At 49.3% G+C, this 11735-nt stretch overlaps 7 protein-coding genes across 7 annotated transcripts; 3 read left to right on the top strand and 4 right to left on the bottom strand.

Moving 5' to 3' along the window:
* Positions 1-219: 219 nt before the first annotated feature.
* On the top strand, positions 220-1471 carry N7533_004961 (uncharacterized protein; the record flags this gene model as incomplete). The annotated part of the gene is made up of 3 exons (XM_057101611.1): positions 220-407; positions 469-644; positions 711-1471. The coding sequence occupies 3 exons, from the start codon at positions 220-222 to the stop codon at positions 1469-1471; spliced, it is 1125 nt and encodes a 374-aa protein (XP_056961241.1).
* A 629-nt stretch (positions 1472-2100) lies between these two features.
* On the bottom strand, positions 2101-2757 carry N7533_004960 (thiamine-binding protein; the record flags this gene model as incomplete). The annotated part of the gene is made up of 4 exons (XM_057101610.1): positions 2101-2170; positions 2344-2479; positions 2548-2653; positions 2707-2757. 4 exons carry the CDS (start codon positions 2755-2757, stop codon positions 2101-2103), a joined length of 363 nt encoding a protein of 120 aa, XP_056961240.1.
* Positions 2758-3341: 584 nt separating this feature from the next.
* N7533_004959 (inositol-pentakisphosphate 2-kinase) lies at positions 3342-4559 on the top strand (the record flags this gene model as incomplete). The annotated part of the gene is made up of 3 exons (XM_057101609.1): positions 3342-3413; positions 3448-4245; positions 4311-4559. The coding sequence occupies 3 exons, from the start codon at positions 3342-3344 to the stop codon at positions 4557-4559; spliced, it is 1119 nt and encodes a 372-aa protein (XP_056961239.1).
* A 951-nt stretch (positions 4560-5510) lies between these two features.
* On the bottom strand, positions 5511-6478 carry N7533_004958 (uncharacterized protein; the record flags this gene model as incomplete). Its single annotated transcript, XM_057101608.1, has 3 exons — positions 5511-6073; positions 6143-6214; positions 6280-6478. 3 exons carry the CDS (start codon positions 6476-6478, stop codon positions 5511-5513), a joined length of 834 nt encoding a protein of 277 aa, XP_056961238.1.
* A 942-nt stretch (positions 6479-7420) lies between these two features.
* On the bottom strand, positions 7421-8260 carry N7533_004957 (alpha/beta fold hydrolase; the record flags this gene model as incomplete). The annotated part of the gene is made up of 1 exon (XM_057101607.1): positions 7421-8260. One exon carries the CDS (start codon positions 8258-8260, stop codon positions 7421-7423), a length of 840 nt encoding a protein of 279 aa, XP_056961237.1.
* Positions 8261-9113: 853 nt separating this feature from the next.
* Positions 9114-10079, top strand: N7533_004956 (uncharacterized protein; the record flags this gene model as incomplete). Its single annotated transcript, XM_057101606.1, has 5 exons — positions 9114-9246; positions 9306-9583; positions 9639-9692; positions 9748-9906; positions 9960-10079. The coding sequence occupies 5 exons, from the start codon at positions 9114-9116 to the stop codon at positions 10077-10079; spliced, it is 744 nt and encodes a 247-aa protein (XP_056961236.1).
* Positions 10080-10430: 351 nt separating this feature from the next.
* On the bottom strand, positions 10431-11008 carry N7533_004955 (VOC family protein; the record flags this gene model as incomplete). Its single annotated transcript, XM_057101605.1, has 4 exons — positions 10431-10449; positions 10501-10592; positions 10648-10810; positions 10866-11008. 4 exons carry the CDS (start codon positions 11006-11008, stop codon positions 10431-10433), a joined length of 417 nt encoding a protein of 138 aa, XP_056961235.1.
* Between the last annotated feature and the right edge of the window lie 727 nt (positions 11009-11735).

Below are 11735 nucleotides of genomic sequence, written 5' to 3'. Positions count from 1 at the left end.
AGTAAGTCTAGGCCAACGAGTGCGCCAAGCGTGGCTGGACAGGCGATCCACGATCTAAGAATAGTTGAGACGGCAACGCGGCCTGGACCCGCTTAATGGATCATCAACATTCCACTTCACTTATTGACACCCTTTTTCCCTTTCCATATTTCATTTACCCCGACTTTGACATCTTTCAAGTTCAAGTTCAACTCTGTCAACTCCTGCCATATCCTCAATATGCAGCTTCTCCCCTTGCTGGCGCTGCTCCCCGCAGCCCTGGCCAACCCGCTAAACATCCGCGCAACTGCATGCAACAACTCCCCCGATCTCTGCGACAAATCCTACGGCGACATCACACATCTGGGCGCTCACGACAGTCCTTTCGTGACTTCCTCTTCCTCAAGCTTTGCCCTGGCTGCCAATCAGTACGTTTGGCTGTTCCTTCTTCCCTTCGACCAATTCGTCTGACGTCTGACAATTCTCCAGATATTACGATACCCCAACCCAACTCAGCGCCGGCGTCCGTCTCGTGTCAGCCCAAGTACACAAGAGCAACTCAAAATGGCACTTGTGCCACTCCGACTGCGGCCTGATGGACGCGGGTCTCCTGAGCGACTGGCTCAAAGATATCAAAACCTGGCTAGACGACAACCCAAACGAAGGTACAAACCCAATCAATCCATCTACACCCCACGCTCCATCCAATCGCTAACCCCTCCACGACACAGTCGTCACAATCCTCCTCGTAAACTCCGACTCCGCCACAGCCTCAGACCTAAACACCGAATTCGAAACAGCAAACATAACAACCTACGCCTACGAGCCCAAATCCCTAACAACAGCCCCAACCTCCTGGCCCACCCTCCAAACAATGATAACATCCGGCAAACGGCTCGTCGTCTTCGTCCCCAGCCTAACAACAAGCTCCTCCTACCCCTACCTCATGAACGAGTGGGACTTTATCTGGGAAAACCCATACGACGTGCAATCGCCCTCGAACTTCTCCTGCGACGCTAGCAGACCATCAACAGACACAACCACGCAGCTTTCCTCGAACAAATTGCCCCTAATGAACCACTTCCTCTACTCGACCGACCTCTCCGAGCTGGGAATCGAGTATCCGAACACGAGCTACGTCGCCACGGTGAACGCTGCGTCCGGCGGAACAGGCAATCTCGGCTCCACGCTGTCAAAGTGTAAGAAGCAGTGGAGTCGGGCGCCGGCGTTTGTGCTGGTTGATTTCTTCAATCGCGGGCCTGCGATTGATGCGGTCGATAGTATCAATAATGTTACTAATGCCGTTGGTCGGACGTCGGTTTCGACGGCGGCGGGGTCCTCGAGTGATGGGAGCACGATCAATAATGTCTTCAAGGGGCTGGTTGAATTGGCTAGTTCGGCGAAGTCGGGGGCTAGTCCGTCGATGGGGAATTGGGTTTGGGTTGGTGGGGATTGGAGTAAGATTCTTGGGGGTGGGATTAATTTGAGTTAAGCTGCTGCTGCTGCTGCTGCTGCCCCGGGGTAGCTAGCTAGCTTGGTGTTGCTCTTGCTTTTCTTCTTCCTGCCTGGCATCCGTCTCTCACGCTTTGGGTTTCCGCTTGTTTATTTCTTGTGCAGCGTTTTTGTTCTCGCACTTTGGTTTTCTGGAGGTTTGCCTTTGCGATTCCCTTTTCATACTGGTATATAGAGCATGGGGTATGGTGCCGTTTGTTTCAAGTTGGGAATGGGTTGTGTCGGCGTTGCATGACCGCAAAATGACCCGGTGTTTTTTTGTTTTGTTTTTTTTTTGTGGTTTTTTTCTTGGAGATTGCTTTCTTTTTCTTCCCTTGGCCTGCTTTCAATTGGGGCTGGGATTGGAATTTGATTCCAAGGTGGAATGACGACATGACCTGCAGAAGGGGGCTTTGATCTCCCTTCATAGTATATAGAATTTGGATAAATTGAATAATTCAACTCATTGAGACTGAAAAATGATCGTATCCGTTGACATGCTGGATTCTTATTACGTTTTCATACCCAGGGCTAGTACTGGTACTACTAGTACTGCTAGCTGGAGTATTCCCCGCGATATAGTAGAGCCGCCTGTCCCCGCACTTTACAGACCAGACTTCCAACCCCAACTCACTGGTCTTTCCTCAGAAGCTGGCGCACCTTATTGACTTTATCTTCGGCAGTCTGCTCCTTATCCGTCCTGTTTGAAGACATGCGTCAGCTTGAAGAAACCTATATCAAACACAGCTATACATATCCCGCACGGGATATAATACAGCTTCAGCCGATTGGACGGGGATGGGTGAGATTGAATTGCCCGACGCAGGGGCCATCATCGAAATCAAACTGCAGAATAAGATGGTTTCAACACACCTTGATCCCACGCGGATATCCGTCTGGATACGGACGATCCCCTGTTGGTGGAGTAGGGTATGCGCCTGTCCGATGACCTGGTGGACCCGGTCCCAGGAGCCTTCTGTATGACGGGGCTGATTAGCGATCGGACGAGCTGAGGAGGGTCATCACCCCTGTTCCAAAGGTTTCAGTTGAATCTTGCAATTGAATACTGGTACATACCAAGGGTGGTGCCGGCGGAGTGGAGGGTGTATTTTACGCCTGAGGCTTCGATTAGTCGCTGGACATCGGCGATTTGAGCGGAGACGGAGGGCGAGGCTGTGCCGATCTGAGGTATGGATTAGGGGAGAAATACAATTGAGGGTTGGATCTTTGGCATACGGGAATTAGACAAAAGTCTGCGACGCACTTAGCAGGGGTGGGAAGTTCCATGATGGCGTGAAGTGTAGAGTGTTGTGCAGGGAAGAAGTGGTGGGGCAGAAGGGCAGAGTAGAACTGCGGGCTACTTTAGTGGCAGGCGCTAATGTCAAGCTGCAAGTACATCCACCTACTTTAGGGTCTACCTTATCTACGTATACTAAGGTAGGGTGGGAAAGTCAATTGGCCGGTACCTCTGTAATTAAATACTGCAATGGCCACGTCAGAATGGGCAGAATGTGAAGCTCTTGCGAGATTGCCCAACCCATGAGGCCACCACAACGGGAGAAGCTATTTAGAAAGCCCAGCTCTACGATTTTTAGATCGCGAAACTAAATTAAAATAAGAATAACCAAAAAAAAAATATTAAATAAAATAAAAGCCCGCAATGTTGGCTGACTAAGATAAGAAAGCGATGGGCTTAAACCCGCGTGACCAATCGTCTCTCCGTCTCGCCAACAAAAAAAAGCAATCCCCACTTATCAGCCCCCCTGCAACCCCGGACTAAAAAGAGATCCAAATCTAAATCTATTTCTATAAAATTCGCCTTCCTTTCATCTCCCCAAGTCATGCCCGGGAGACTTTCTCCTCTTCCCCGAATGACCAAACCCAGTCTCCTCGAGCTCCCACCAGGAGTTCAGCTCGTCTACCTCGCCGAGGGCGGAGCAAATGTGATATACCGCTTTGTCCCATCCTCCCATCTAGCGGTCGAAGATGAATCAAGACAACCGTTCTCATCATCATCATCATCATCAACAACAAAAATCCCTCACGATCGAGACCCCCCTCATCGAGAACAGCGCGGTGCCCCTCCCCGCAATCTTCAAAGGCAAATTACTTCGCCTCCGCAAACAGACCGCATCCGACCTCCCCTACAAAGAAATAGTAGCAAACTTCAATACAAAGATCCGCCCACTTTTCCCCGCCAACGAACTAGTCGACCAAACACTCATTCGCCTCCCGACCGACCTTATCCCGCACTGCAACGAATCACTCCGCGCCGAGGAACGAGACGGGTCCAGACCCGCCAAACGCCACGGCAGCTACCTATGCCTAAGCGAACCATTCGGCCTACTAATCACAGACATGACGGTCTTAAACGACCCCTCCGCCGCAACACTAGCCGAGTTCAAGCCGAAATGGCTTCTTCAGTCCCCCTCCGCGCCTGCTAGCGCAGACCGGTGCCGAACCTGCGCGTTGCGGGAAATGAAGAATCGCAGCGCGCGAGGCGGGAAGGAGGTACGGTCGTTTTGTCCTTTGGATCTTGTTTCTGAGCGTTTTGAGGATGTACTCCGTGCTGCGGCGTTTGTGAGGAGAGCTGGTGGTGGTGGCAGTGAGTATGATCGGGTCCGGCTTGCGAAGATCTTGTTCCGGAATTCGACGCTGCGGAATTTGCTGTCGAAGCAGAAGTCTTTTCGGGAGGTGGGGTTGTTGGGGCCGGAGGTCTTGTCGAGGGAGAACTCGTTGGATATGACGCTTCGTGATTGTACGATGTTTGTTAAGGTATATCTTTCGTCTTTCCCTTACTGGGAGTTTCCTGCTTGTAGAGCCCGGCTAATATTTCTCAGATTCCCCGCGACGAATTATCGCCCGTGGAAATCCGGCTCGGCGATCTCGATCTGAAAACGGGGGCCGGCGGCAAAGCACAGTACTGGCGAGATCTGGAGCACCAGTTAATCGACGGAGGCTGGTACTCTACTGCTGGTTCGGACGACAGTCAGAAGCACGAGTGTGCACTAAGTCTTTCCCGCGATGAATTTAAGGGCAATGGCAATGGCAATGGCAATGGAAATGGAAATGGCGTTCGTTCGGGATGATTGTATCATTCAACAGGCTATCGACTTTTTCGATTGGCGTTTTCTTTCGGTCTTGTTTCGGTTTGGCTCGGTGCATTGCATTAGTATCCCATTCATAAGGGGAGTCCTGATAGACTAATTGTAATAATGGGTGGTTGGGTTTGGAGACTTAATATAATTTCCTTTCCTTGGCTTGGCTTGAGCTTGACCTCGACTAGGCTTGGCTGAGCTTTGTTGGTAACGACTTTTAGTTCGGGGATGGTGGCTTTCTGGATTTATTAGACACATATTATGATTTCTTATTCATGACCAGATATACATTGTCACATCTATGAAGAGTACAATATTAAAGGTCCAAAGTCTGCTATGGTCCTAGTAATCCCCCAGTATTGAGCGCAGTGAATCTATATAAGCCTAGGCCCCATTCGGCAACAGGCCCACAGCAGAAAAGTGGGAACAACAAACAAACACATTTGGGAGGCACGATTCACTGAAGGTAACAGCAACCAGCAAACAAAACAAAAAGGGAAGGAGGCAAAAAGAAACAGACAAAAGAATTCCGAGTGCTGAAATCGATCTTCTGACTTGGACAAAAAACAAAAGTGGCAAAAAGGTGGTTCAAGGCAGCTACTAGCGTTTCATTAATCAACCTAACCACTCTTCCCCCCAAACGGGTAGGGCCAAAACCCCCAGACCATTCGGAGCTACGATGCCGGGATGGACAATTATTCAATTCATAACCAACACCTTACCTGATTCCCCTTGGACCCAGCAGCTACACGTCGAAGCCCTTCACGGCATGGATTCGGAGGAGTAGGGCCGTCGGTCGTTGCTGATATAGAGCGCTCATTTAGTACAGGGTATACTATTACAGTTTAATTATCGGCAAGGTATAGAAAACCGTAATAAAAACTCAGCTCACCATTCTGAGTGATTCTTCGATTAATTCCTATCATGTCACATTACATTACATCACATAACATCACATCGAGCCATGCAGCTCGCGACTATCGCGAAGCCGGATTCCCAGGCAGACCCCCCCCAATCGCCCATCCTCACAGCAACAACCTTATCTCTCTGAACCGATCGCTGATGTCTACTCCACAACAGAAAAGCCCCAGCCGCCACAAGCGCAATTCCCGCCAAAGACCCAATCACAATCCCAGCGATCTGGCCACCCGAAAGACCCGAGCCCTTCGAGGAGGAGGAGGAGGAGGAGGAGGAGGAAGAAAGGCTCATCGCAGTTGGTGAAGCGGTACTGGTACTAGTGCTCCCACTCGTCGTCTCAGGAGCCGTGATATTGCGGCAGAAAGGTACAACCTTAAACGCGCTCAATTCGACGTATGTTATGTCCGCGCAAGCGTAGAAGGTCTCGTTCTTATCCGTGTCGAAGGCGGAGACGTATGATATCTGGAGAGTGGCATTTGCTCCTGGGAGAGTGTTTTTCGGGGGGTTGGGGATGTCGTAGCATTCGTGTCCTGGGACGAGATCGGGGAAGTCTTCCAGGGCTGTAAAGTCTTTGTTTGAGGTTGGGTCTACAATGGAGCGAAGCTGTCATTATTACATTCTTCTGTTGTTGCTTTTCATTTTGAGCTGCCTCTCACTGTTTTCGTAGGAAATTGCCAGGTTTACGTTGTAGGATTCGTCTTGTAGGACTAGGGATGCTTTGCCGTTGGCTGTGCGAGATGGGGGCGTTAGCAATGATGGGACTTTTCGTATGAGTGCAGAGATGAGTGCTCACTTAGAGGTAATTCGGTTCGGTTGGTCACGCCGGCGGAAGAGCCGCAGGGAGGAGTGTTGTCTTGTTCGGCTCCCCAGGTGCGATCTGGAGGCCAGAGGAAGGCGGCAGGTCCCATGTCTGCGGCCATGGGTGTCTCAGCGGCGTGCGCGAAGAAGAGAAAAAGGCTGGCGAGGGCCAAGAGTACTGCCAGTTGGTGCATGATGGTTGAGGTTGACTGCAGGTTTGTTGGTTGTAGAATGCGACGTCTGTTGAGAATTTGGAAGGGAAGAAAGTGCAGAAAGTGGAATGGTGGGATGAGTCAACTTGAATGCAGCCCTGGAGGTGAATAAATTTGGAAGGAACTTTAGAAGAGAAGATTGCGCCGCAATGAACTCGGGCTTTCTTGTTTACCATCAGCTATAGTGGAAATATGAGCAAGATAATCGTCGTTTTTATTGTTTGCATATTGGCATTATGAACCATGACTACTGCAGCACATATTCGGTAATATACACCGAGACATAGTCTACGAGGTGGAGAGAACCACGGATTCTACCATGAGAGGACTTTCTCTGAAGCGAGTACTACCTTACCAGTTTTTGAACGTCGCCAAGCCATGCAATGCTTCGCTTGCACAGATAGTCGAACGAAGCGGCGTGACAACTGTATATTAGCGGGTGGACAGGGACGCAGTTCATTGGATATATACTATATTAAATGAGTGAATTGAGGTGCTCGGAGCATTAGCGCCGCCCTAGCTCGCTTCCTTTGCTGCAGGGTTCCGAGAAAGAGGGCCGGATGGTCGTCCGCCGGGTGGGGAGATTAGATTGATAAGATTGATTGGCGCCGAGGCCACCTTGAGGCAGGCCCAACTACTAACTAAGTACCTTGGCTACCTAGGTAATTTGCTCGTCATATTTTGCATTTCTCACGCCGCTTTATGCCCCTCGAGTAGAAGAGAACATCTGATCATGGCCAGGTTGCATTTACCCCAAACCGACTTATCGGCTGGTCTTTGTCTGATCTCTCAAGTAGACTGGATCACCTCCCCTGTATCATATCCGTGCATGACTTTTTCTCAACACACTCGACTGGGACTATCTGAAGAATTTTTTTAAATCTGCCATATATGTATTAACTTCATTGGTCTAGGTAAAAAGCTTTACACATCAAGACGATTTCGCCATTCATCAACCCGATTTATCCAATCACGAACAAGGACCCCAAAAACACTCCTCTCCGAGTCATCAACAGGAAGACCATGCGTACTCCGATCAAGAACAACATAGCTTGATCGTGGATAGAGCTCCAGCAGCCGAAGGCTATCACGATAGCCTACACTCTGGTCCTGTCGGCCACACACGATAAGCGTAGGTGCAAAGAACCTAGCACTTTCATCCAGTAGTGCAGAAGATAATCGGTATCGATCTGGATCAGCGCGGATGGGGTCCAACGCCTCACTATCCGCTGCATTCCCCGCCGGAAGGTAAACATCCTCGTACTTCGCTTTCAAAGCTTGAATATAGGGCGGTGTTTGAACGAGAATGTCTCCAAGAAGAGCCTTGTCTTCAGCTGATACATTCGACATGAGAGTCTCGTTTTCAACCAATGGTTTGAAAGGATCAAGATCACGCATACTGTCTTTTGGTTCGATGAGTGGTACGCGCAATAGTAAACCATCCACTTGGCCGGCGTACTTTTGGGCTATCGCGCGCGCGAGGTAGCCGCCGCATGACGAGCCGATGAGTAGAAATCTCGAACTTCCAAGTCGGGCGTCGATGAATTGCGATAGGCGGTTGTACATGTCATCTAGATCTTTGACATTATTTGCGGGCGTTATGCCCATGCCTGGAAGGTCGACGTAGATTCGTCGGTGGCCTGGTATTGTGCTGAAAATTGGCTCGAAGTCTGGTTCTTCGGCTTTCCCTTGCATTTCCCATCCGTGAATGATTATTATGGGGATTCCTTCGCCGATTTCGTGAGCTGATAGGATGGACTGCATTTTTTTTTGTTTGAGTTTATTTCCTTGTGGGTGTTTGAGGTGTAGAGAGGTGAAGTTGAGTGTGGGGGAGATTTCTATGATTATAATCACGCTATCTTACTATGCTGACAAATTGAGTAAATTGCGGAACATGAGCGACTAAATTCCCCCTCAAGCTATGGGAAAGCTGATAACTGATTCTCTTTCAAATATCCCTGTTCATTTTTAAGTCCACGATGTTCCGTCATGTTTTGTTATTCGACTCGTCGGCGGAGAGAATCCAAAAACTACTTTGATCAAAAAGCTATATGACAGGACAGGCCATCGAAAGGTTACATCAAGCTTACAGGGGTAGCTCAGCATACTGAAAGCAGAATAGGGGTTAATGTGTGCCTCCGACTATAGCATAGCATGACTTATAGTCAGTACAAGATTTACTCAGAGGCCCTGTCTCCGAGGGCCCTCATAAAGCAGCGACAGCTTAGACAGGACAGCCCCACCTGCCAAAAGAACCCTAAGAAACCCTGGATTTTGGTCCCACTATTTACTTGTGGCTTGCACTAGTTTAGCTTCAAGGTGTGATCGGGGATGACCGTTTTTTTTTGGCTAAGTTGGAATACTGGTGATGGGCCGGCGTACTTCAGGAGGTTCGGGAGCAAAATTGACAGTTTGCCCAGGAGGAAATGACAGAGGGTGACCTCGCCATGCCAAACCGCAGTATCCGATTCCGGTACGCTGGACTATAAACAACTCTCATTCACCTTTCCTACTCCTTCCTCTTCCCTCTTCTCCTCACCCCTCCGCCTTTAACATTTCGTTCCCATTCCAGCATTCCCATCTCTTTTTTCATTCTTTCGCTTACATTCTCATCACCATGTGGTCCTTTTCGTTCTACCCAGTGGTTTTATTTGCCCTTCTCGTGTCATCTGTGATTGCGTCCCAGCTTCCAGACCTGTTCCCGCGCCAGGAACCCGGTTCTCCAAGCTACCAATGCCATGAAGACTGCGGTAAGCACTTGCCAGATCCACAAATCTGAGATATTTGGCTAACAATTCCCAAAATCTAGGCCTGGTCACCGCGTATTGGCACAAAGGCGGCGACTACTGCGACACCGCTGACTTCAAGAACCACCTCTCCAACTGTCTGAAGTGTGCTTTGACCCAAGATGTCTGGCAGTGGTACGGTGAAGACGTCAAGAACGCTGCAAACAAATGCCATGTCGATGCTACCCCCAGTACCTCCTCTGCCGGTGGGTCATCGCCAAATACTGCGTCTGTGACCATCTCTGGAGGAAGTACTTCGTCTCTCGCTACTGCCACTAGTGAGGCTTCAACTTCAAACACCGTATGTCCTGCAGTTCATATCTCTCACCTCTTTCCCAAACTAATATTTCCCATAGGATACTTCTTCCTCGGTGTCTGCATCCACTTCGAAGACTTCAGAGTCGGAGACTGTATGTCAAGCTTTTGGTCCCACCAGATGTTTCGTTTGACTGACTGGACTGATAGGGCAAGCCGGGTACAAGCACAGCCACTGCTGGTGAAAGTTCCTCCTCGGCCAAGACAACTGCTGAACATACTTCGACCATTGCGACTGCTTCGGGAACTCCCCATGTTTCATCCTCTGTGGGTGCTTCAGGCACTGCGCATAGCTCAACTTCCTCAAAGGTATGACCGGTTATTCTCGCTACGTGTTTTGAACTTGACTAATTCCACCATAGGGAGCTTCTCCTACATCCTCATCGAGTGCGTCGCCAGTGTTCAATGCCGCATCATCCATCCAGCAAAATGCCGTTCTCACTGCGTTCATGAGTGTTCTTGCATGGGCATTCGCCGCATGAGTCTTGACAACGGGATATCTGAGGGGTTAAGGACATTGCAGCGGGAATCTATGGATACTATCTAGTAGGAATAGATCAATATCTGCACATGCCATGTCTACGCTAGGCCGCACCCTTGAGGCTATGCTCGGGAGTAGCCTGTGCGTGGCAAGGATACGTGGATTTAGTCGGCCCTTGACCCTGTATGATGGATAACTCTTGTGATACTGAGTCAAAAGGCTAATACCAAAATTTAATTCTCCCCTTTCTCACTAAGAAGGATTTACCCCTAATGTGGATCCGAGCCTATCTATTCCATGGGATGTGTAAATTTTGACGCATGTGGGTTGCATGTAGTCCCGACCCCTGGTATTAAGCGTAATTTGATATTCTGGTTCGAGTTAGTTTAGTCCGGCTTCGCGTGAGACTGAAAGACACATACTCAATCAGGTTTCCATCCGGATCTCTCACGTAAACGCTACGAATCTTCCCAACTGCTCCAGTTCTCTCTACAACCCGAGAATCCTCAAGAACCTGTCCTACATTAGCCAAAAGGAATACCCCATTTCCCAGAATTCAGATAACTAACTTCGATTCTAGCATCTCGGAAAGCCTGAAGAACCTTTTCGACATTCTCATCCGTCAGGAAACACAAATCGGCGCTCCCGGGCTTAACATTTTGCGCCCTGGGCTCGAACTCTTTACCCGACAGGTGGAGGTTGATTTTCTGGCTGCCAAATAGCAAAGCGTGTCTATTTCAGTCGTAAGTATCATTATACATATGGGAATAAGTTGTATGGACCTTACCTTTCTACCGAGGGGTCCTTGGGCGAAGTAAAGACCTCATGGCGCATCCCTAGATTCGTCGTATAGAACGCGACGGCTTCCGGGATGGAGCGCACTGTTAGGACCAAGTGGTCCAAGCTCTTGACTGCGAATCTTGCGGTCATTTTGGTTTTTCTAGATGGTGTGAAGGTATGTTCGGTGTGTAGAGAGAGAAAGTTGAAGGTCCTGCCAGGTGCAACTTCTCGGCGATTCGGGATCGGTGCCGATCCGCCGATCCCGATGTCAACCATATAGCCTATCTGCAATAGAGTTTGATTTTAGGCAATGTCCTGACCAGTATATGAACCACGGAGAAATTTAAGAGTCTGGTGGAAGGGACAGAATCTCTCGTCTTCATTTTAATAGCACTGGAGACATTGGAACAGTACCGTACGCTTGAAATACCACAATACAACAACGATAATCCAGGGAGCCGCCGATTGATATGTCCGTATTTGGGCGTCTCTGAATATGTCGAACAAATTCTCCAACGCCAAAGGGTTGGATTGGGCTGCATACATGACAAGCTCAATCATTCGCATTTAAAGAGACCCGGTGTTATTTGCTTATAGCCTCAAATGCAGTGAGCAGAACGATGAGCGACACGGATACCAAGCGATTGAGAAATTGATTCTGGATCTTCGAAATCTAGCTCAAAAGTGTGGTGTTGAGGCTGACGAGGCTGAGAGAAAGGCGAGAATGGAGAGGCTGCGCGCACAGATAGATTTTCCACTGGAAGAGTCTGCTATAAACCCCTCTCCACTGAAAGGGCTCACTATTTTACCGAGTGCCAGGATCCTCTTTGATGAGGACCTGACTGTCCCGAAGCCGCGCTTCGGAAGAGTCACTCAA

This window comes from Penicillium manginii (assembly GCF_028828005.1).
Source record: "Penicillium manginii strain IBT 31320 chromosome Unknown utg000004l:1.0-7231830.0:1.0-7236170.0, whole genome shotgun sequence".
Classification (NCBI taxonomy): Eukaryota; Fungi; Ascomycota; class Eurotiomycetes; order Eurotiales; family Aspergillaceae; genus Penicillium; species Penicillium manginii.
Note: the sequence above shows the minus strand (reverse complement) of the source record. Positions and strands in the feature narration are given on the sequence as shown.